We start from the raw sequence: 25,124 nt of genomic DNA, 5'->3' as shown, positions 1-25,124 counted from the left end.
ATAAAAATTTTAGAAAATGTTCATTTACTATGTATACACTGACCAAGTGTATTCAGCAATCATTGTACATTTATTTTCTTCTGTATCTACTCAATTGCACATTTTGCCTCAGAAAACATATAAAGGACATGGATTTGATGTATAAAATCTGAACGAATACAGCAAGGCAAGTTCTGAATAGACATGTGTTACCTAAAAGAATCTTACTGTTTTGCCCAAGAATTGATGGAAAAGTGGATCTAAATATCCGATGCTATGTTCATTGTTTCTCGAACTGTATGTCGAAGTTTTTAAAGGCTATGTATCATAAGTGTGAACCAAATGAAAAGGATAAAATATATAATATATGTTTTGGGACTGAGGATAAAATATACATAATCGTTTACTTAAGTGTCAAGACAAATGTTCGCCAAAATAATACCCACACCTTTAAACGTCTTAAGGACTTGTTTAGATATCATCGCGTGGGTCAAGAGCATATTGATGTACGTAGTAGTTTAAAACCTCTGGATAACATATTGAATTTACCACATGCTGTGTCTCCTATCTAGGCTAATGCATGTGGGACACAAAGTCACCTTGATGATAAAAAGACGAACAAGAAAAGATGTACTTGTTGTACCCCACAATGTTCTCCCCCTTGAGAGTGACTAATGTTTTGTTTTGGCAGGGGCATGATCCATACAAGATTTGGTTTGATTTGGGTGTTGTTTAACGCCGCACTCAGCAATATTCCAGTTGTATGACGGTGGTATGTAAATAATCGAGTCTGGACCAGACAATCCTGTGATCAACAGCATGAGCATCGATCTACGCAGTTGGGATACGATGACATGTGTCAACCAAGTCAGTGACCACCCGATCCCGTTAGTCGCCTCTTACAACAAGTCTGGGTTGCTGAAGACCAATTCTGACCCGGATCTTCATGGATGTCGTTCCGGATCGTTTCACCCCAAGTCGTTTTACCCGGGATGTTTCATCCCAATTCCAAACTAGGCCAATTCATCCCACATTAGGGGCCGTTTCACCCCTAATCAAGAGTTATTTCACCCCAACTAATTGAGTATACATGGACTGACTGACTGAGTTTGGCTTTACGCCGCTTTTAGCAATATTCCAGCAACATCACGGCGGGGGACACCAGAAATGGGCTTCACACGTTGTACCCATGTGGGGATTCGAACCCGGGTCTTCAGCGTGATGAGCCAACGCTTTAACCACTAGGCTACCCCACCGCCCCGAGTATACACGGAGAATGGTATTAATGCTGAAATCTGTTAATCCTAATTAGGCAATGTTTTTACAACAATCAGGTAAATGCTACTGTGTCTGTGTTGAGATGGTACATCGGACTTAAGCTTATATCTCATCTAACCTCATCTCATCACGCTTAAAACTTGAATGAACAGCCCGTATGGAGAGTTCCTTCGTCAGACACGAAGCTTAATTTTGGAATATTGGACCAAGTGAAACCCAAGTGAGCTTGGTTCAAAATTGTCTTCAATTAAGAGACAAAAGGCAGAAATTCAAGAAGATGCACGAGAAGCTTCTTCTCCTCTGGACACAGTACACAGAAAGGAACTGTCCACAAGTTCATTCCTGTCCAAGGCAGCTACATGCTATCGTCACTGAAGGACTTCACCCGATCCAACACAGCCAATATAAACTGATATAATATTCAAACAATTTGAATATGCTGTTTCGACACTATACATAGATGAATAAAATATTGAAACAATTTTATAGTTGATAAAGATAATATTTTTTGCTGGGGTGAAACAACCTCTAGATGGGGTGAAACCACCGGGTGTAGCTGTGCTGGGGTGAACATGTTTTGGGTGAAATGACCCGTTACCTGGCTGACTAATGTATTAAGGATACAATTTACTCACCTACAGGTTATAATCCAACATATAAAAATCAGAAATACAAAAAAATATTCATAAGGTAATATTTTCGTTATGAATAAAGATCGTTTATAAATTTGCAAAGAATTTGTACAAAATCTGATCTTGTTATTTTGAGTCAATAGCATCTTCTGTAGGGAGTCTGCAATTTCATAAACCTCCATTTTATACAACAAAAAGTACTCTGGCTCTTTTGCTAGATATCTCCGGTGTTACCCTTGGGTAGCTTATAATTCAACAGGAACCTATCCAGTTCAGTTTGGTTGGACTGTACAAATCATAACCGGTTAATAGAACCGGTTTGCTTTCTACTGAAAGCCACACCAGCTACACACAGCAAAGACAATCATGAAGATTGTACCGTTATGGATTGTTTTCTGTGTAGTTTCTGTTAGCACAGTTAATGGCGGGCGTCGATTTAAACACCAAAGTCGAGGCAACGACGTTGACGGCAATGCTGAATGGGAACTGGACTCCAGAGGCTCGTGTCACACATCGTCAATCTCGATGTCCTGCCTGACGTCAGTGTATGTATTCGTTCATTTACATCATATCGAGTGAGTGAGCGAGTGAGTGAGTGAGTGAGTGAGTTCATATTTAACGCCTCCTACATATCGTGACGAAAACAATTTATGCAGTAAAGATGAAAACATTTTGAAGAGTAAAACCCGTCGACGATGGACAGTAAAAATACTAGAGTATCACAGATATGAATATAGAACATTTTAATTAACGAAGACAATACAATATAAAGCACGGGCTATAGATCTGAGTATCATCTAAGATCTTAAAAGTTTATACATATATATTTATGTTCAAACCTCAGAACGAGAACACTTTACATTTATACCATATGTTTGTAAATGCCTTAATGTGTCAACCAAATAGCATTTACTTTTTATATCAAAAAATGAAATAGAAAATATTTTGAACATATTCAAATTAGGGAGCTTGGCTTTACAAAAAAGAAAGTAAAATTTGATTAAAGGCTTAAAACATTAATATCTATGATATTTCATGATTTCATGCATGGCCAAAAAGTCCATTTCAATTTGTCAATTAGGCCATATGATATCCTCGATTCGAGAATCATTAGTATACTATCTGTGTGCCTTATACGCAAGATAATATTGAAGATATGAATTTAGATTCATTTTGCACAATTTCCATAACAGGTTGCCGAAAACAACAAAGGGGAGATAATCGTGAATCTTCAGGACCCATCAGTTGCTTCCGCTTGGAAACCAGGGTGGTATCTCATGAGCACTAACGTCCGTCAAAGACAAGGTTTAGAAGTCAAACAGGTTGCCATTGTCAAGAAAATACAGAATGTACATATCGTCAGTCCAACAAAAGTCAAAGTCTTAGGCATTGACGTCAGGTAAGCCATCAGAAAATACATAATTATAGTTTTCGTTGCTGAACAACATTATTTCATTAAGGCGAGAATTTATGTATATCAACTTCTTTGTTTAGATATAAACGCCGTTTCGAAGTATATTCTTATCCCATCATCGGGTGAATGAAAGACAAGGAAACAGATAGCTATATTTATATAGCTGTCTGTTTCCTTGTCTTCCATAAATTCTTGTCTGTATGTGTATCACTTCTAAAAATACCGTTCAAAGACTCAACATTATTTCAGCTGATGTTAACATTTATTCAACTTTCGTTTCCAGCGCCCTAGACCTACTTCAGGAAGCACAAGTGTTTTTCAGATATCCCCACATAACCAGTAAACATGGTCATCGCCAGAAGAGATATGTGTCCAACCTTCTCTCTGACGTTTTGGACAAAATCAACTTCCATGCCAGTGATGGTGACGAGTCCATCAACTTCAATGTTGATCCCAAGACTGGTCAAGCAAGCCATACGTACAATGTATACAAGGAGCAAGGAAGCAAGGTGGTCAAGCTCGAAAAGATCAGCAAAGGTCAAAAGAGCCTAATTCCTGGAGATGCCGACTTTCGCCTTACCTGTAAGAACTGCTATGAACAGAGACACACTGGGCACACAATGTGAGTACGTCATGGTGATATATTACACAGTTTTAAAGTACGTTGAGTTTGACAGCATTTCACAAGTTATTACTTTTTGTTTACAGGGATCTTCAGTTTGAAAGACGAAACAAGACAGCTACAGTCAAGAAGTTCCTAATGCAGGTTATGTTAAGGATTTGATATTTTATTTATGGCATCCAATAAAGGTCATGTTTTGCCTCCCGTATATTATATTTCATTTATTATTAGTCATTCATGATATATATTTCAATGGGTATGCATTTTCAAAATCGATGAAATATGTTATTTTGAAAGTAGAACATTTATTTTATATACAGAGTGACGTCAGTACCGACCTCAACGTAGAGTTCGAACTCAGCTTCCAAAAAGCTCTTGGCCTCTCAGAACGAATTGTCATGGACAGTACACCTTCGACCATATTGCGCTCCATACCAGTTGCTAAAGTGGACGAGAAGTTACCACCCATACAACTGGTCATCTCATATTCCAAAACCGTGTTTCTTGAGATTAACGCAACATCCAATGGACCGATAGACTACAATGGAAAATTCCATATTAAAGGAAATTACACCATGAGTATGAAAACCTATGTTTGAAAACATTCAAATTGTGTTAATAATGTATGTTTTTAAAATGATACTTCTAGGGAAACGTTGCACTACTCTGTCGTTTCAATTATGTTATACCAAACATATAAAAACACAAGGTATCAAGTAAGCACAAGAAAACGATTACTGCAATACAAATATCGCTTGTAAAATCACAGCTATCCGCATTATGCAAAATAGTTCCTTGACGACATGTTCCACTTCCTAGATTGTCTCATTTAGAGCATGACGTGTGTGAGAGAACATATTGATGCAAAGTATTGTCTAATGTTGCAAATGCGCATCATTAACCATCTATTTCATCAGCTTCTACCGAGTCTTCAGGACAGGCCCCAAAAACAGATTTGACCACAACATCCTGGTCATCTTCAGTTCAGTCATTCTCTGGACAGTCCTCAAAACCTTACAACATCTCAATGTCCCTTTATCAAGAGGTGAGTGGATAGACAATTATGATTCATTTATTCATTCTGTTATTCTACCTTCAGTTTGTGTCATCGGGTTTATTTATTCGAACATTGGAGTATTTCAAAGTGCTTCCACAGACCTTATGAACGTGGTGTATAACGTTCCATCACATTTAGATTAGACAAGGTGTATTCAACAGCAATTGGTGATTGGTCAGATTCCGTTATACCTATGTCGATCCTCTTGTCTGGCAGGTTACTCTGAAAGCTTCGGTCAAGTGGTCCCAACATGATGCATCTATAGTGTTCGCGCCACCGGAAGTTGTAAGCTTCAAGCCAGTTCTGTACGCCTATACTACCGAGGATGAATACAGTCGGTGTGAAACAGCCACGTTAACAGTTGACGGAACATTTACCCACGACAAGTCGGATTTTGTGGCTAAAGCTTTCCATAAAACCATATGGTAAATCATACTCTTGTCCTTTTTGTACATTATCTTCACAAGCAAACAGATACATGGTATTTTAAACATGGAAGTATAAATCAGCAACTGCGATTGTTAATGGCTGTACCCTCAAAGGGGGTTAAAGTATCGTAAAAGTATTGTCCTCCTGTGAGGGTACGTAAGTCCCAAAACTTTCAATGTTAAATTTCAGCTTACCAGAGTTTTAATCGTAGTATTTTCGTTCTTTTAAAATTTGGCTTAATCTTTCCTACAATCGCCAGCGGCTGAAGGGATGGTGTAAATCCAACTAGGGTCAATGCAGGTAGCAAAGGCACTGTAAGTCCCCATGGTCCCTATTATGGTGATCTACCTTAAGTTGTTGGCGATCTATAGGCTATTTTTTATACTGTATCGTCCTAATTTGAAATACAAATTTAGAGAGAGATGCTAGTTATATTTCTTGATACCATGATATTCTAGTTGGTTTTTCTGTCCTTCGTTGACATTTTTTTTTTCTTATAATTTACATGTTTTTATGGTGAATTCAAAACTTTCTTTAGTCACGATATGGCTGAAATATTACCGATTTGACTGTAAATCTTAACTCACTCACTCACTATTGCAAAGTAGTTTTCCATATTGCAAAGATACAACATCTATCACCAAACACGTGCTCCTTTCGCATGTACCAAATCCTGCAAATATTGCTCAAAGGTTCTATGTATCCATTTCAACGTAAGGAGGACTACGTTAACTAATTGTTCATGTGACACACATTCCGTATCTTTTCTCCATATTTTAGGGACCTGGGTTTAATAGGCACATCCTCCGTTCATAAATCCTTGATGACAGAAACCCTCTCACACAATTGCTCCGCAAACTGTGGTGCTCTGGCAGCTGATGTTCATGGGAAGGCCATGGAAGACGTGTGTGGCCCAGCGGGCGACAGGATTGTCAGAGGAGATAGCAACTTTCACAAGTAACGTTAAATAATACAAGAATGTATCATTAAATAAGTGGGGGAATATTCATATAGAAGTACGGTTTGTGTCAGTTTTGTCCTGGTAAGCTTTTATTGGTTTTATCATAGATGCCTTATAAAAACACTACTGAGACAATAATGTTACTTCAAGTTGATTGTCGTTGGTGTATCAAATGTTACTCGCCTCGTTTTGTTATTTCGCTTGTGTTTTTTTCATGAAACAGATTAACGCTGATTGGAGGCGATTTCACCCTGTTCCGGTCTGAAGAAAGCGAGAGCGCTACCTGGTGTGGAAAACCCGGTCGAAAATGTCATAAATGTGTGTGGACTGATAATGGCGATAGTAACGTTGACGCCTGTGCAGACAGACTGATGTCGGCAGCAGCAGCATCAACACTGACCACTCTCGGCCATCTTGCTAAGGAGGAATGGCCAAACAGTAAGACGTCATTTCAGCATATTAATTCTTTAATTAAAATTTAAAGATGGAGTATGATACATACAAGAGTGATGCATGTTAGATCACAAAACACTCAAAACATGTTTTTATACCAATAAATGTATTACAGGAAACCTGGTGGTGCTGGAAGCATGGGATGAACCAACGTCAAGTCACCCTAACGGAAGTCATGGCGCTTCTTCACTTCACTATTCCGGAAGAGCTCTACAGGTGGCGCTGACAACTGAACACCCGAGCAATACTAAATCACTGCAGTTGGAAACGTCCACCTCAATGTTAAAGAGATTGGCAGAACTTGGTGCTTGTGCTCGGTTCCCATTCTTTGATGTCACTTCCGGTCACGTGCAGTTCTGTGTCCATGATGATATCTTGTCAAAGAGATCTGCAACGGGGCCGTCAGCAAGCAGTCCGGAGAAGGAGTATTTTATGAAAACCATGAATAAAATAGGTAAATATTTGAGTAAATACATAAACGTATGTTCACGTTTAGTATTCTCAAAACAAAGAAATGTTTTTTACGCATTACGATGTCTCACTCTTGCTAAATGCATTCGTTTGCAGTAAACTGCCATTTATATTGTCATTCAAATCTCTCTAATAATAATGAAACTAACCTATATCATATTCTTTCAGGGTCTAATTATTCCGATATCAACTGCATTATTGACAATATCAAAAACATTCTTCATGGTGTTGATTTTAAAGAAGTCATCAATCCTCTTTTGCAAGACCGCAATATTCAGTACAGGTACAGTTTCTTCTATGTTCCCAAGCCTATTTAACTCACTGATTATAGCATTAAACACCATATACATGTTCCATAATCTTAATTAATATATTATAGCCATATAACGGTAACATAATACAAAAGTTGATCATTCTGTTACAAGAAATTATGAAGCAGGAAATGAATATATCCTGTGAACCTAAACCCAGTCTTTAGTACACATATATCTTTTACAAACTCTATTTTCCACAGGCTAATTCAATATCCTTTTGACGACTTCACATTTGATCCAGAGGGATCTTCATCAGACATGTGCTATCAGTCGACAAGAAGGTGCAAAAGCACATGTGAGTTGTCTGTCACTAAGGAACCCTGGGATTGGTGTCAGACAAGGGTCATGACTCCCAGAATGGCGATACGGCTGCGTCGACTGGTCGCCATCGTCAAACAGCATTATCCAGGTGCGTGCTTCACTATTTAGCTTTTAATAGTCCTATTGTTAATAGTACGGTCGACGTCCCCAGTAAAGGTATCACCTTCCCTCTTGTCATCAATTTTATCAGTTTCAAACGTCTAAATACTATGTTTCAGTTTTAGTTTTCTGAGGTTTCCACTTATGTATACACTTATTTACCGGTGGCATATGGCCCAGTATGTATGCAAACAAAGTATACATGTACATATTCATACAGATATCCTATTTCAGGTGTAAAATTGAGAGTGACAAAGGAGGTACATAATGGCGCTGCTAAACACAAATCATTTGAAACAAATGGCAGGTAAATATTTGTATACGTTAAATCATGTCATGAGAAACCAACAAACCAATGGAGATGATGAAATCAAAACAATCAAACAGGAGCACTGTTGGGTTATATAACAAAGATGCTCCGAATTCGGTGTAGTTGTGCCTTTACAGCGTCAAATAATCATGAGATGACACAACTTTATGATTTATCGATTTGTTTGAGTGGCCTTCTAGACGTTGCTGGTATAGAGATTACACAACTTTATGGATGATCAACTTCTTTATTTTCACAATGGCAACGTCGCCGTTATACTTGAAAACGGCATAAGAACCTATACCGAAACGTCGCCATTGTTGAAATAAAAAAGTTGATCATCCATAAAGTTGTGTCATCTCTATACCAGCAACTTCTAGAATGCCACTCAAACAAATCGAGAAATCATGATACATCAATATTTCAAATTTCTCCTATACTATAATATATTATCCAATATTTACAGGAAACTACAGATTTCTCCCCCATCAGGCACTACAATGTCGATATCCACGCTCCGGTCTATGGCAAACTGTGCAGGCTTTGACTACATAGACACCGCCGATTCTTCATCCATTGACGTCTATGTCAAGCTTCAAGACGGTTACCAAGCAACAGTGGTCCCTTTCCAGGATACGACATTGTTAGCTGTAGGGGTCGATGACGAAGACTATGCTTATCCCACAGAACTGAAGAATGAGTTTAGAACATCGTTACTTTTTGACGGGTTTAATCCCGACATACAAATATCGGGGCATTTTAAGGTTTCAGATTTCAAACACTCAAAGAAGAGGTTCTTCAGGCTTGACCAGTACTTGGCAGACTGTCTGGAGCTTACGGTACAGGAATTTGGAGAAACCATCGAAATCATCCCCGATTCAGCCTATAGGTACAATACTCACAAAGGTTTCAATATAACGAAAAAGCTTTAGTCTTTGCCATTAATGTACTGTTAAACTTGAACACTTTAAATAGCTATCATAATTTTGAATCTTTATCATAGATCTACACTGGTGAATATACATCTTTATTTTGGAATATGAATAATTCAGAAGAATGCTTTAATTAGGATTTCCATGTAGGAAGGTTAATCTCGTGATTTTAATGTTTTTGATTAACGTTCCCGTCCATACCAAATTGGAATCTATACAGTGGAAGAATAGATGGCTACGAGTTTGTTTTTCCTTCTCGCAAAACTGACAGTAGTCACTGTGAAAAACGTGGTTATAAGTGTAGGACTTATTGTACCAGTATGCGTTAATTGGATTGGATGTAACATGAGATTCTTCTTTGAAGATATGGGGATTTAGTTTAGCAATACTTCTAAATCCAATTTAACACGAGTTAAAAATTGCTATCAATATCAGTTTTATTAACTGCAACAATTGGGACTTCTAGGTCCCATTCCGTCAACATACGTGACATTGCTCACAGACATCCCCAGGAAAAACTGAGGTTCGAAGCTGGACAAGCTGTGTATGTCGCTCCCATCAAAGACAAATCTAAAGATTCCCTGGTAAATCTTGGCTACTCATTTCTGAGGAGCTGCCCACCCATACTTCGTCTGCAGTCACGTGGCCTTGGCATCGGTTGTCATAGTAACAAAATGTACATAGACATTCGCCCGATGGCAGGTGATGAGGATATTGCCGATGTGTGGAATGTTGATTATGAGCCTGTGTTTGACATCATCCACAGGGCAATGGATGATCTTAAGAGAGGTGATTATTACAGAACCTTGTTTTATACAATCCTGCTAGATACAATCACTATAAATACCCATTAGAGGTTGTATAGTAATTTGCAAATGTTAGCAAACCATCACACGGTTTCATCTTAGTGCTTGGTCATTTTAGTTGCTAAATATTGTTTACACTCTTTAAATGGTTATTGCAGATCTAAAATAAATAACACACTGTATATTATATCTGTATATACCTGTATATAATTTGCGAAGATCAGAATATGCCAGATATTAAAGTTTATGCGTTTTAGGAGGACCAGCAATACACCCACTGAACGTAAAGAGAACATGTCAAAATCCACGATTTGGAGAACAGTTTGCATACTACTCGTTCAATAAGCACTCATTTGGGTACGTATATAAGACTGAAGAAAAGCAAAAGAGTATAATAAAACAAAAGTATAATTACCGTCATAAACTATTGTTACAAAGTCAATAGTAAAGAACAGAGTACATGAAATTGCTTATGGAATGCGTGTGAAAATAGTCTCGTATCACAAACATAATTTATTTCAAGAGACGTTAAAGGAGTCTCTTTAACACAATCAGTCGAGTTGGGCTGGACCGTTACATAGACTGAATTAAATAGTGAATTGTACCAGTTAAATAGTTTGTTCTGGTATACGGTACGGTATAATTTCTGATATAAAGTATTGTTACAAAGTACATGAAATTGCGTATGAAATGCCTGAGTGAAAATAGTCTCGTATCACAGACATAATACATTAATTAGTGAATGGTACCAGCGTACAAATGTGTTCTGGTATACGGTACTCTGTTCTGATGCTGCTTCCAACAGGTTCTGTCTCCACGACCGAGAGAGCCAGTTCTGCCGTGACACCAAGGAATACAGACAGCACCAGGCCGACAAACTCCGAGATGACTTGATGAAAGTTGCAGGAACCACGATGACCAGGAGTGCGATAGAGTCGGAGCTACAGAAGTGTGTTCTGGACAACTGTGGAGGATGTCCTGGCAAAGGTATGACACATGTGCAGCGGTTACTTCAAGGGTTCCTTATTGTATCCATTCCTGCTACCTTGCCGTGAAAATCCGGGTTAGTACTGGTCTTCAGCAAACCATGCTTGTCGTAAACGCAGAGTTCCTTGACGCACCTTGACAAGTTGTTGTTGTTCTTTTTAATCAAACAGTTCTTCTGCTATTTGTGCAGGAAGTCCGCGTTGCTCTGAAATTAACTTCTTTCATATTATTACCATATGGTACGGATTCAGTTCTTTGAATGTTAACATTAGTGTCTGTTTGATGCTGATGCTGAGGTTGCTGTTATAATCTGTTTTTGTTGATGACAAAAATTGTTATTTCCCAGGATCAACGTGGGACAAGAAGGTTGAAGGGTGTCTGGGAATGGTCCACACGTACCTGACTCTTGCCAACAACCAGTTCAGTAACGTGGTCGACAGAGCTGCCTTCTTCAACACTGAGAATGCCGAGTCCAGCGTTCACTCTCTAGCGTGTCATGATGATGCCCTGTGCGTTGAAAAGACGCAGCTATACTCACTCATAAGTACGAAACATTTCTTAATGGACTGACCTAGGCCTATCTTAACCTTTGAATAAGAATTGATCTTCATCATGCTTATTGTAAGAGTCGACTAGCGGGATCGGGTGGTCAGGCTCGCTGACTTGGTTGACACGTGTCATCGTGTCCCAAATGCGTAGATTGGTGCTCATGATGTTGATCACTGGATTGTCTGATTGATTGTTTACAGACCGTCGCCATATAGCTGAAATATTGCTGACTGTGGCGTTAAACAACAAACAAACGTAAGTACGAACTGAACTTTCTACAGAGCCAGTTGATTGTAGATTTATTAATCATTATTGTCAGGAGGAATATGTTTTGGCAAAATAATCTTATTGTTATCATACAATAATGCAACGTTTATGTTATACTAAAACATCATTTGTTTAAAAAACTGAAATTGTACTTCCAGTGCCTCTGTTGAACTCCAAGTACAAGCCTGACCCCAAACAGAGCAGGGAGGAGTTGTTGTACAGCGGCGACAACAATCCTTCACCACTGATATCTCTGATAGAGCAAGAGTTTGCAAGACAAGTGTCTGGGGTTGTGAAGGTTTATATAGAGTCGGAGACAGACATGGCTGCCCTGAGAGATGTTATAAAGGTATAAGGGATAATTCGAAGATTTTGTGATGATAATGCTAAAACAATGAGTGAGTTTCAGTAAGTAAGGTTTTACGCCACTTTTAGCAATATTCCAGCAATATCTCGGCGGGGTACACCAGAAATGGGCTTCACACATGTTACCCATGTGGATAATCCAATCCGGACCTTTGGCGTGATGAGTGAACGCTTTATCCACTAGGCAACCGCCAAACGTCCCGCCAAATAATACTAGAAAAAGAAGTGAATACGTTTGGAATCAGAATGAATCCCTGAAAAATTACGACCTGTATTCTACATGAACGCTTAAGATATTATCTCATTATGAGTGTTCGGTCCTTTGGTATGTATCTGGTACATTATAAGTTGTATGCTTCTCTCGAGGGTAATACGGTCTGAAGTACGCCTCTTTGCAGCAGCGTCACCCGAGCCGGTAGGCGAGGGATGACACTGCTACAAAGAGGCGTACATCAGACCGTATTACCCGAGGGAGAAGCATACAGCGTATTTATCTTACAGCCATGTTACAAAGAGACGTACATCAGACCGTATTACCCGACGGAGAAGCATACAACGTATTTATCTTTAAGCCATGTTAAATGTACAAAATATCATCTTATTTTATTTTAAAGATAGCTACCGACTATGTGACATGAAAACAAAATGGCGTCTGCCTCTTGACTGGATGTTTATATCAGTGAAACATATTCTGACAACCTTTACATTTCTATAAAAAATGTTAATTATGTTTAAGTTGAGTGTGCAAACGATTCAATATATAAAATAGTTTAAATAAAGCAGTGTAAGTCAGTAAAATAAATCTGTACATAGTGAACTCAAAAACAGCTAACGGTTTTCGTACTCTGGACACTGCATGCGTCATATTATGACGTCATACGATTGTTAGCGATACAGCTTCACGGCGGACAGTTTGGCGGTTTCCGTGGCAGCGGAATAATATTTTTTCCAGTTGTCACCCTCCTGGGAGAGGTGACACGGAAACTTGTTAAAGCGTCATTGACCAATGAAATTACAGTATTTCGTATGAAAGTAAGATAAGCAGATTTATTCTTTCTTCTCCCATGTCGTGTATGGCGTATTAGATTAGGAAAAATTAATACTGGCTCATTCAATACATGGATTTTCTCAAAGTATTAAACAAAACAGGGACTGTAACAGAATATATTTGTCTCCATAGAAATACAAAGCCATTGTTTCACACGGATATGTGATATTCCAGATCCTGATGATCTACAACCGGGACGTGACTGAGGTGGAGTTCCATCTGACGGACACGGTGGACCAGGACAACGTCATGTCCGCCCTGCAGAGGAAGCTGGAGTACTGGTCGGGGACGGCCTGTCCCCGGTGGAGTCGGTTTGCTGTGGCTGGGTACAGCGTCCATGACATCCACCATCACAGGAGGAGGAGGAGTCTAGAGAGGAGCAGGAGCAGGAACAAGGTGAAGAAAGCCATGAAGGAGTGGGAGCTGGACTGGATCAAGAAGATGTGAACTGATGGACTTATTGTAGACGTGCTGATGGCTATGACGTATTTTATGCAAATAATGATTTTATATGTATTCCGAGTATATCAAATATTAGATTTCCTTTATTCTAATATCCTAGTGCTTCCTATTTTGACACTGCAGTTATCTCACCGTGCGATGGAACATATCCTTCTGTGAGTTATGAGCATAAACATTAATTTGGACTGGATCCTATCGTTACTCGGCATAGTGCGAGGCAATGCGACCTGTATAAGTATACTTCCACACAAATTATGTTGTCTGTAAAAATGATTTACTTTTTATGTAGTGCAAATAAACAGTGGCATCAACTGTCATATGTATTTCTTTTTAACATTATTAACGGATGAAGCATTTCTATAACCACTAAAACTATTCTGTTTTTAAATGGATCAGCCAATCACTGAGACTGACTGATCAGTGTTGGTGTTCGGGTGAATATATTTGTTTCTGTTGTTTAACGCCGCACACAATATTCCAGCTATATGATCACGGTTTGTAAATAAGTCGAGTCGAGTCTGATCACTTATCCAGTGATAGACATCATGCGCATCGATCTACGCAACTGGGATACGATGACATGTGTCAACCTAGTCAGCGAGGTGGACCACCTGATTCCGTTAGTCGCCGTTACGACAAACATGCGTTACTGAAGATCAATTCTAACCTTCACGGATCATAAAACTTGGTGCGGCTAAATGGTAAAGAGTAAGCGGCACCAACTACAAACCATACGATGGTCCCCTAAAAGAGCGAAGCCTATTCCAGACAATACAGTTTCATTATGATACGACACCGCACCTTCAACCATGCCTGGCCATTCTATTCAGTGCCAGTGAGTAAGCACTGCAACCTTCCTGGAAAATGAGGATATGGGATAATATCGCGCATCATATTGACAAGCAACGAGGGAACCAATAAAATGATTGCAGAAATGTAAGGATCATGAACAGGTCTCTGAAATTAGATTACATTTGTGGCGTCATTCCATTGTCTGCTCGCTCCATTACTTTTCAGGAATGGAACGATGTGTACAAGTTTCAAATTTAAGACTTTATTTTGTCATTTTGACATTTAACTTTGATAACAGAAATATTACCAATACTTTGAATGTAATTTAGTAGATAGGGTAATATCCTCGTAACTCTTCATTTCTTAAAAATAATGGGCCTCGGCTCCATTATTTTGAAGGAATGGAGAATTCCTCAGACATTACCCTCTACTTAATTTCGAGTGTATATATCAATATCTGGTCTCTCAACCATGTTGACTGAAGGCACAGGTATACTGTTGATAATTGCCAGTTAGTTCCCACTGAAGACCTGTCCCACGTATGCAACTGCTGGTAATCGGCCTTACACTCTCCGCCAAAGAACATCCCACTGAGACTCGGGACTTTGCGTCCCAGTCCAATATATGTATGTCCTCTCGACGGAGATCATCGGTGAGGCCATGGGCTTTATGTGGTCTGCCATTGATCTGCCAATATAATTCAACATATCTACCAATATTTCTAACTAATGGAACAACGGCAGGACGCAAGATTTTCTGAACATAATCTGTGATCATAAAGATGTCCATTCACGATAACAATAAATCATTACAATATTGTGATAGACTGGATCCATTTTGTATATTCTTATACTGGAATCTGTGAATCTTTCTGAAGTATAGAGGAAAACTGAGGGTGATTTCATTGTGACCAATCGGTTTTTGTGTTTTGCTCCTCTGGAAGATGTAGCAAATCAGTTAATCTTATTTGAACAACGTTTTCTGGTTTGCTACTCTTTCTGTACCCATAACATCTGTATGTATTAGAAGATGAGGGAAAGTATTTCATCACAGGGCTCATCAAGTTTCCAACTTTCGCACTTTCAAGCAAACGGAAATTGTCATAAATAGATTATCTGAGTTGACCGTTTCATATTGATAGTTTCTGTTGTGAGTCATCATCAGGGAGCAAACTACAAACATGACATTCAGGAAAGTTACGGTACCATGGGTCATATTCAGTCATAATATAGTCTGGACCAGACAAACGTGCGGCGCCGTCGGGAAGAGCGCCCATCCATTCAACCAATTCACTGAGCATGCACTGCTGTAGCCTTTTACTACAAGCATATGCCTCTGGTCTCGTATCTCCTCGTGCTAAGCAATATTCACCTAGCTCTTTCTTCAAGCCCTTCGATCTGATAGTCGATGAGAAACAAGTTTCCCAAGTTTGATATCATGGACAACGTATCCGTTTGGATGAGAATATTTGGCGTTAAAAGTCGTTTCAAATGCAAAAGGTGGCGCGAGTAGCCATCACGTCCACAACGTAATACACAATAAAGCCAAGGGGCACACCTGAATATGAGATCAGAAAGTGTACAAACCAGAACAACTAAACACTAATTGGTCTGTTGGTAAAGGCACATGGCCTCCCCACACATAAAGAAAGAGAAGCCATTGTAACTAGTCCATTATTGATCTAATTTTCACTACTTTTACGAACAAAGGAATCTCATTCGGCTAATTCTTCTCTGGTGTTGACGTTTGAACATGGTTTTCAAGTTTGCCTATACACATTGTATTTGAATGGCAATAATGAATGAATAGTGCAACATAAACGAATTCCTATACGTTTGAAGAGTATAACTGATTTATAATTGATAGTTTTATGCCGCTTTTAGCAATATTCAAGCAATACCACGGTCAGGAAAAAAGGGGCTTCACACATTGCACCCATGTAGGAAGGAACCGGGTCTTCGCCGTGACGAGCCACGCTTTAACCACTAGGCTACCTCACTGCCCCCGAAGTAGAATTTATCTCAAAGGTACCTGTCGGTACTACATATCTTAGATGGTAATAGGAAACCAAAGGACATAATTGCACTTCATGTGTGGGACATTGTATCACAATACTTATTGAATAAAACTCATATCAAGGTACATAACCTAAAGCAATGTCGTGTATGCAATATTTATTTTTAAAAAGGAAAGCAATACATTGTTTTTAGTCAGTGTATACATGTTTATGGACACAAGCATATTTAGGAACGCTTATCTTTGTTAACACATTAGCCTACGTGGTATAGAACACACATCTAAGGGTCATTTGAAAGACATGTCCTTTCCAAAGAAATTGCAGATCACACCTGGGACTTTACAATCCTCAGTTGTCAAGCATGAGTACAGGTAGCTTTAGTGTCAAGAGTCTTCTCTTATCTTTGAACGATATGACGTTGATTAAAGTGGTGATCTAAGTGGTGATTTTGGAAAATGGCATCTCAAGCTTTCCATATTCAACATGAATCATCACGTTTTGCACGATCGGCATACTCATTAGCTGATTGACAGTACGTGGACCTGCAAAAGTTGCTACATCTATTTTTTTCTCATGTATTTTTATTTCTTTTATGTGTACATATATGCAATGGTGCGAACATCTCAATCTGACTGGGCAGAGACTTTCTATTCCATAATCTAACCACCCAAAATCTTAACCTTACCGAATTCCCGACACTGTTACATCCGTTGGGATATCGCACTTGTAAATTAAAACGTCTGTCCCGCTTCATCAATTTGTAATTGCCAGCTTCCTAATTCGGGCTTTATTTAAGAAATACAGTTCGCTCTACCACCATGTATAGTGTAATAAAAGCACACTTTCGCCCTGAACTATTATAGTTAAAGTACGAGGACGCTTGCGTCATGGTGGTAGAGAGAACTGTATTTCTGAGGTCGCGGAGTTCGATCCCCAACCCCGTCATACCAAAAGACGTTAAAATATGGTACTTGTTGGTCCCTGCCTGGCGCTCGGCATTAATGGGTACATCAAGGACTGGTCGGCTCGAGTCAGTATAATGTGTCTCAGTGGGGTATTCATGCTTCACTGCGGCAAGGTATCTCAGTGGGCTAACACTATAAAGCCAGCTTCAGTCTGGGCTAGTACAAGCATGCACATACATACACACGCATGCACGTCGTTATGTGAGCGAAATATTCTCAAGTACGACGTTAAACCCGATTTCACCTCACACCACCTTCACCTCAATGTATTTCTTATCAAAGATGCCAAATTTAATACTTTCTAAGGATAATTACGATTAATTTAAGGCAGAAACCAAATGACGGTGTCGGTGACCTAAATTAAGAATCCTCGCACAGGGCTAACTGGCGCGCTGTTCTATTGATGCGCCTTCCCCACCCCACCCCATCCCACGTTAAGACGAACGTTACCAGAACAATGCAAATGATAACAGTTTGATGACGGTTTACGTTCGGATTAAATATCTTCTCTGAAATTATTTTAATTACATCTGTCATTAACGTTAACCATATGGGGCAATATGAACGTCGCATTTCTACTACCAACGTAAGTTTAGATCAGTACACCCAGATGAAGCTAAGTAGTCAAGCGACATTCCACGATTGCATTGTGGGAATGTCGCTTCGTTGAAACATTGCATGTGGAACGTTACTGTTTCGCTCGCTTGGAAACTTGTGAGTCGAATTGACACATTTTAACCGTCGTAAAACATAAACGTAATGTTTCCACCAGTGATGCTAGCTGCGTGAACCAACTGCAAACCAAGAAACGGGATGCAACGGAGTAGTTTACTGTAGGAGGCCGTACGAGGCGATGACAACTGACATGCATCGTGACGTCGCTTACATTGTGACGTAATGGAAAATGGTTTGATTACGAGGGGCACACTAGAATGGCGCAGTGACGGGATAACGTCATTCAGTTGTTACGTGATCAAAAACTAAACCTTTATTGTCTGATAATGTATTTTTTCGATTGTTCTAATCGCTAGGCATCTTAGAATTCACTTTCTGGAGGTAGTTTGTCTTCGTTGTACTCGCTCATTTGTAAAAGCTAAGACAATACCAACCATATTATATAACTGATTAGAAAGGTTGGTGATTAATGAATGTCGAACAGAGAAAAGCTTTGTAACTCATACATCACTGATAAGCAGCTTATAGCATAGAATATATTTTCACACCAACACCACGGCTCGTTCTTTATCAAGACCTCAACGTACCCGTCCTGCAACTGTTGGTCGAGGTGTAGATAACTGGGTTTTTATACTCCATGGTATGATACAAGTCGTCTGTCAGTAAACAGAATAACGGAAAGAACACAGCAATGGATAGTAAGAGCCAGGTGAGTAACTTTAACCAACTCACATTTACTCATTAAATACGGCTGAAGATATTATGTTTCTGTTAATGTAACTATATATCTCTGCATATAATTATGTAGTTGCAACCGATATTTCCTGCAATATGGTGGAAATAATATTAATTTGTACTGTGCGTATTTTAATTCATCACCAATGTGTATCGATTATTTACCAATAAGAGATTTTTTCAAGAGATGTGTTAACAGATGAATGCAGTCAAAATAGTCTAGCAATTGTTCTGACATTGATCCATTTTCCTGCAGTGACTTCAGCATGACAATGAAGAGAACGTGGTGCTGCCTTGCGCTTCTTACAATCTATATTTGTTCTTCGACGGAAGGTCTTAGTAGTTCTGGGTATGGTTAGCCTTAGGTCCGTAATGCAGATTTTACATTAACTAACATGTGCATAACTAAATAGTCAAGTAATAGTTGGTGAGTAGAGACAACATAAGTGACCAAACAATTCAAACAATTTTCCAATCATTTGTGTAGATAATTTTATTGTCTCTTATTACTGTAATACTTCGTAAATATTCTAACTGTTTTACATGATATTGCTATACATGTGTATCTCAACTGTTTTAGATCACACGTTTGTTCTCATACTGCCTACGCCACCGAGTCCTATCAGGATAGATATACAACATCGTGTGGCTTCATCTACTTTTCACGGTGCAATCGCTATCGAACAAGGTGAATATGATGTACTTAATTTTTAAAAGCAACAGATATATGTAACTCTTTCAAGTTGAGATCGTCAATTAAATATCAAACTTTCATGTTTGCATTTACCTATTAACTCTCCGTGCGAAGCCCATTTCTGGTGTCCCCGCCGTGAAATTGCTAGAATATGGCTAACAGCGGCGTAAGAACCAACTCACTCACTATTAACTCTCCATTTTCTTGATAATTATGAATGCATAGCGCAGTACACACGATTTCGCATCACTGATTGGGCATGGATAGGGCATTGTTTGATTTTTCAAAAGCATAATGCTTTTAGAATAAATATTATATCAAGGTAGAGTGAAGAACATAATTTGATGCAATTATTTGTATGCTGTATATTTTCTAAAGAAAACAGTATATTGCGTTTAATGAGTGTATAAATGTTTACTGACACTATGTCCATTATTTCAAAACCTTCTTTCTTGTTATATTTATGTGTGTCAACTTTTGTAATATGTAATCTGGGTCTACGACACATGAAATGGTCCATATGTGTGTCTGTGAAATATGTCTTTGCGTAAAACAATGTATTTTAACATTTAGATGTAGCATGAGCATATTATTTCAGTTGATTGTGAATAGATATACTTGTGAAAGACTCAAAGAGGTAGAATACCATTTTCGTTGTAGTTTGTGAAGTAAATATATTAGGTATAAAAATAGTCTTTAGTCTTTATTCATGTGAATGTAGGCCATCGGCCCATGGTACAACGTTATACATTGGCAGCCTTCAAGCTGTAGCGACGACGATTGTTAGCATAGAAGATAAACATGGCAAGATTTCTTAACACAAGAGGAGTAGCATTACTCATCAGTCGATTAAATTTACACAAGGTTGGATGGGTGAAAACATCGACAGGGATAAAACGTTTACGTAGATCATCATAGGCAGTACAAATCAGTAAAAGTGGTACTCATTTTCTACATAGTTACAGGAACACATTTCACACAATCTTGAGTTTTTTGGTTTCTTTATATATCTACCAGTTTCTATATTCAGTTGGTGTGAACTACACCTGAACCTCGCTAAGGCAATAAAATACATTTTAGACACATTTCACAATAACTGTTCACGACAGTTTTGTATGAAACCTGTCTTTGTTTGTATATCTGACTTGTATGTTTACCATTACCAGATAACGTCCATGTGTCCGATAACAGTATTGATAAAACACGTCAGTTATAAGCTTATTGAAAACAGGCTAATATAGTTTCTTACAAGTCTAGTTTTATAGCACGTTACGCTTTTTGTACACACTTTTCATATATATTTATGCACCTCAATATTATTTCATGTTAAATACCATTTCCACAAAATCAATTTCTTTCAACTAAGTGTTAATCACATTTTGTTTTGAAGGTACCGAAGAAGATCATGGAGTGTGTATGAATGCTGCGATGGATGGCGAAGTACCAATGGTGTAGACTGCAGTTCAGGTACCTACTCACAGAATAAATCATTCAAATAAATCATAAATCATCCAGTTTTATATGAATAATTGTATCATTGTACAATGCGTGACAATGGTTATTACATTACAGTAGTTATTTGCTGTCTACATACTGTTGTCTTCTCCAGCCATCTGTTACGGCAAGGACAACGCTCAGGGGCTTGCAGCGGGAAAGGAAGCTGTGTTGCTCCAGACAAGTGTTCCTGTTACACTGGCTATACTGGATTACAGTGTGGTAAGCGTCATGTATAGGGACCCGTGAAGGTCCGGGTTAGAATTGATCTTCAGTAACCCATGCTTGTCATAAGAGGCGACTAACTAAGACTAGCTGACTTGGTTGACACATGTCATCGTATCCCAATTACGTAGATCGATGCTCATGCTTGTTCGCGACTGGCTTGTCTGGCCCAGACTCGATTATTTACAGACCACCGCCATATAGCTGGAATATTGCTGAGTGCGGCGTAAAACAACTCGCTCACTCACATGTATTAAGATTCTAAACCATGGGTATACGCTGCTGCAATCGGTTGTTATTTCATAGGGAATACTTGTGATATTAACGCCTCTTGAATGACATGTCGTGCCACAACTTTATCACTACACGACTTATCAATCGGAACCCGGTTAACATGATGACAGGTACTGAAAGGTCACATGCAACCAAAAAAATCAAACATAATTAAAACACAATAATCACTTATTCATGACATATCTTATACATTGCTGATTATGAAAATACATATTAACAAAAGTATAAGCGTACAATCACAAATCAAAAGTGCAATATTTTGTACTTGGGTTTACTTCCCAAGAAACGAAGCAGCCGGGATACCGAACCCAGTCAGAGCTCAAGTGTAACGGCTGGTTCATTTGCAGATGCCCTCACGGCTCATTGTGTGTGTATATATAGAGATGTTGGGGTTTGTAAATACATGTTCATTTTTGTGTATACCATTTTGCAATCAACAGACATCATAACATGTCATGTGTACAAGTATCTGTCTGTGTAATTACATTATGTGACAGAGACCGAACTCGGGCCATAAATCAATGCGTTTTGTTTATGATGTTTAGCCTGATAGGTGTTAAGTTCAAATTGCATGTGGTCAGTGATAGCAGCTGTGTATTGAATATTGTCATTAGCAGACAGGCAGGCAGACACATAGGTGTCAATAAAACAGACATTGAGTTTTGTCTGTGACAACAACATATCTATATCACAGTTAGAAATTCTGTCAACGCTAAATGATGACATTGCTTTTAAGCATCGAACTGAGAAAGTGACTCGGTAAGAAGAACGTGTGGTGAAATAGACAAGTGAAATTATATAAACATTTAAAACGGTAATCTACTGTCATAACATATAAAAAATCTCGCACCTGTGACATATCAACAAAACATTAGAAAACAGCTCACACCAAAGCCTTCACCGAGTATTCACCGGACAACCCGCTTCCAAGCTGCGCGAACCTATTTCACTGCGCATGTGCTATGAGCGCAGCCCAGCTGTTGAAACCACTTTTCCCCCAAGCGCTGGGAGAAAATTAGTGAATCGTTTGAACTCCGATTTCGCGCAGTTTTTTTTCATCGCGTTATTTTTCAACTTTATAAGTTGAATTTGCATTTTGATGATTTGTTTCGATAAGTCCATACCGAAAGGTATCAGAATCTACAAAGTTGTGTTTTACGTTGTTTGTGACCTTTAAGGATATGTGACACAGTTCCATCAATGTCAGTCAGATTCCCCAATACTACTCTCGATGCTCTAACGCCCGAACAGGGATTCCGAAGAATTGTGGCAGAGCTTTATAAATCGATGCCAAGTGTAACAATATTGAAAAATGTGGTGAGTGAGTGGTGAGTGAGTGAGTGAGTGAGTGAGTGAGTGAGTGAGTGATTTAAACTTAAAGTCACACTGGCAATATTTCAGCCACATCGTGACTAAAACAAGTCATTTATTTATAATAGATACAGTAGTATTATACAATATGTCGACAAAGGTCAGTGGAATAACTAAATTATCACAGATAGAGAATTAAAACGAGCATGGAACTTTAAAATTAAACCTCCATTATGGACAACACAATATAAAAACAGGTTATAGATCGCCAACAACTTGAGGTAGGTCACCATACCAGGGGCCATGGGAACCTGCATGGACCCAAGCTGGATTTAGTCAAATTTAGCCATCACTAAAATCACAAATATACCACTTTTTAAAACATATTGTAAGCTTAAATTTACTAATAGACAATTATAATTGGCTTAAATAGGTGTGTTGAATTTATGCTAACTGAGATTTTCACAGCTTCAGTCTGCTGCTACTTAACTGTTCAGAGAAGGTTTTCTGTTTTGTCATTTCAGAGAAATGTCTTGATGCTCGAGGTGATGCTAACTATTCAATCTGGTGGCGCACAAACAGCCATCCTGACTGTGCTCGTGAGTTCCAATGTTATACCATAAGTACATAGCCTTACATGTACTCATTGATTATTTGCATAATTTGTGAAGTTGCGTCATTTTGAGGAGAAGGCTGATTTCCCATGTTTAATATGTTCGATATTTGTCAGTGACCTGTTCGTGGAAGAACCAATGGTGTTGGCCAGGGACTGCCCCGACTCCAGATTGAGGACGTCCTGTACATGTCGAAAAGGCTTCGTTAAGAGAGATGGAGGTTCCAGCTACACAAAGTGTGACCGTGAGTGTATAAGTGTTAGCCATGCATTTGATTTTCCATTACCATTTAAGCTTGGAAACTGTCCAAACAAGAAAAAATACTTCGTGATTGCCGTGTATGTTTATATAAATCTATGTGTTTATGTACGCGTGTGCGTATGTGTGGGTTGCGTGGGTTGTGTGGGTGGGTGGGGTGTGGGTGGGTGGGTTGGGGTGTGAGTCGGTGGGTTGCAGTGCTGTGTCCCTAAAACATTAGATGTATGGATTGTACCAAGCAGCCTGATCGACTAAACTCCAACGATGTTTATGATCACGATTGTTACATCCACAGTTACTGAAAACCCGAACTTCTAACCTGCAACATTGGGATGACCGATGCACACAACAGCATAAGGAACTCCACACATGGGTCCATCACTGGCTGTGCGCATGAGGCAGATACCTACGTCAACTTGAAGCCAAAATCTGTTTACTATCTGCTCTTCTCAGAGTTCAGCAACATTGACAATACAAATCCCCCAAACTATATCTATGACCAAGACTATGGAATTGTGACTTCATTGGCAAAAGTGAAGAGGATTCTCATCAATGGTACAGTGTTTGTAAGACTCTCACCGATAAATGATGGGTGTTTATTCTTTTACGGTATTCGTGAAAATTGTCAAGAGTGAGTAAAAGATATGATTTTAACCATATTCCATATATTTATTGGGACTAATTTTGTATTAAAACAAAGTCAATGAAATATAAGATCCATAGAGAATACAAATGATCTGATCAATGACAAAGTTAAAATTGTTCGAGTATTCATTAATTTACAATTAATCATGACCAGTTCAAACTGTCGTCTTCTTTTCCTTTGAATAAACCAGCATGTTTATGTTCTTTACATTATGGAGTTGGTCGTTTTCAATACAGGAGCCGAGACTACTTTGTCAACAATACCATTACATGGGACCAGTGGCTGTTCGAAGGCTCTGAGTGATACTTCACCGTCTAAAACTCTAACATGTTCAAGGACTCTTCCAATATCAACAGATCTGCGTGATGGAGAGAGGTACCTTCTTACAAGCATATTACCACACATAAGGCACATTCGTTAAATAGGACGTATTTTCTTAAAAATGAGTTCCAATTTATTATTATGATAAAATGATAATTAGAGATCAAGTACATGACGCATCAGTGAAGGAAGGTGTCATTTAGTCGGGTACCGTACGTTGATATGTTGTTTTGACTACATCACGAAAATTACCCATCGTTTCGGTTGAACCGGTTCGCGAAAAGTGTACCGCAATATATCGTATTGTGAAGTTCGAATTGCAATAT

General features: G+C 38.7%; 3 protein-coding genes across 4 annotated transcripts in view; all 3 read left to right on the top strand.

Moving 5' to 3' along the window:
- The window catches only part of LOC124278268, a 187,787-nt gene extending 173,713 nt beyond the window's left edge, over positions 1–14,074 (top strand). Inside the window, exon 21 of the mRNA XM_046713988.1 lies at positions 13,777–14,074. The gene's annotated coding sequence lies outside the window, so the exon portion shown is untranslated. The remainder of the gene's footprint in view (positions 1–13,776) is intronic.
- LOC124278266 overlaps positions 1–25,124 on the top strand; it is a 200,798-nt gene that overhangs the window by 149,082 nt on the left and 26,592 nt on the right. The window contains exons 1-9 of one of the 2 annotated variants that reach the window (XM_046713983.1): positions 18,765–18,915; positions 19,198–19,290; positions 19,522–19,629; positions 21,026–21,102; positions 21,245–21,351; positions 23,484–23,558; positions 23,690–23,817; positions 24,127–24,386; positions 24,714–24,852. In XM_046713983.1, the coding sequence (XP_046569939.1) occupies positions 24,164–24,386; positions 24,714–24,852 (362 nt within the window). In that variant the 5' untranslated portion in view covers positions 18,765–18,915; positions 19,198–19,290; positions 19,522–19,629; ... (3 more) ...; positions 23,690–23,817; positions 24,127–24,163. Of the gene's footprint in view, positions 1–18,764; positions 18,916–19,197; positions 19,291–19,521; positions 19,630–21,025; positions 21,103–21,244; positions 21,352–23,483; positions 23,559–23,689; positions 23,818–24,126; positions 24,387–24,713; positions 24,853–25,124 lie in introns of those variants that run through there. The other variant, XM_046713984.1, reaches the window with a different exon arrangement.
- Positions 2,153–14,074, top strand: LOC124278269. Its single transcript, XM_046713989.1, has 20 exons — positions 2,153–2,434; positions 3,083–3,288; positions 3,587–3,925; positions 4,012–4,069; positions 4,246–4,504; positions 4,843–4,970; positions 5,199–5,407; positions 6,192–6,368; positions 6,596–6,810; positions 6,941–7,279; positions 7,465–7,579; positions 7,811–8,019; positions 8,265–8,337; positions 8,807–9,229; positions 9,739–10,061; positions 10,336–10,435; positions 10,884–11,065; positions 11,412–11,609; positions 12,040–12,230; positions 13,470–14,074. The coding sequence occupies exons 1-20, from the start codon at positions 2,369–2,371 to the stop codon at positions 13,740–13,742; spliced, it is 4,083 nt and encodes a 1,360-aa protein (XP_046569945.1). The 5' UTR covers positions 2,153–2,368; the 3' UTR covers positions 13,743–14,074.

Source organism: Haliotis rubra, unplaced genomic scaffold, assembly GCF_003918875.1.
Source record: "Haliotis rubra isolate DU_JTF1 unplaced genomic scaffold, ASM391887v1 Scf234, whole genome shotgun sequence".
Classification (NCBI taxonomy): Eukaryota; Metazoa; Mollusca; class Gastropoda; order Lepetellida; family Haliotidae; genus Haliotis; species Haliotis rubra.
Note: the sequence above shows the minus strand (reverse complement) of the source record. Positions and strands in the feature narration are given on the sequence as shown.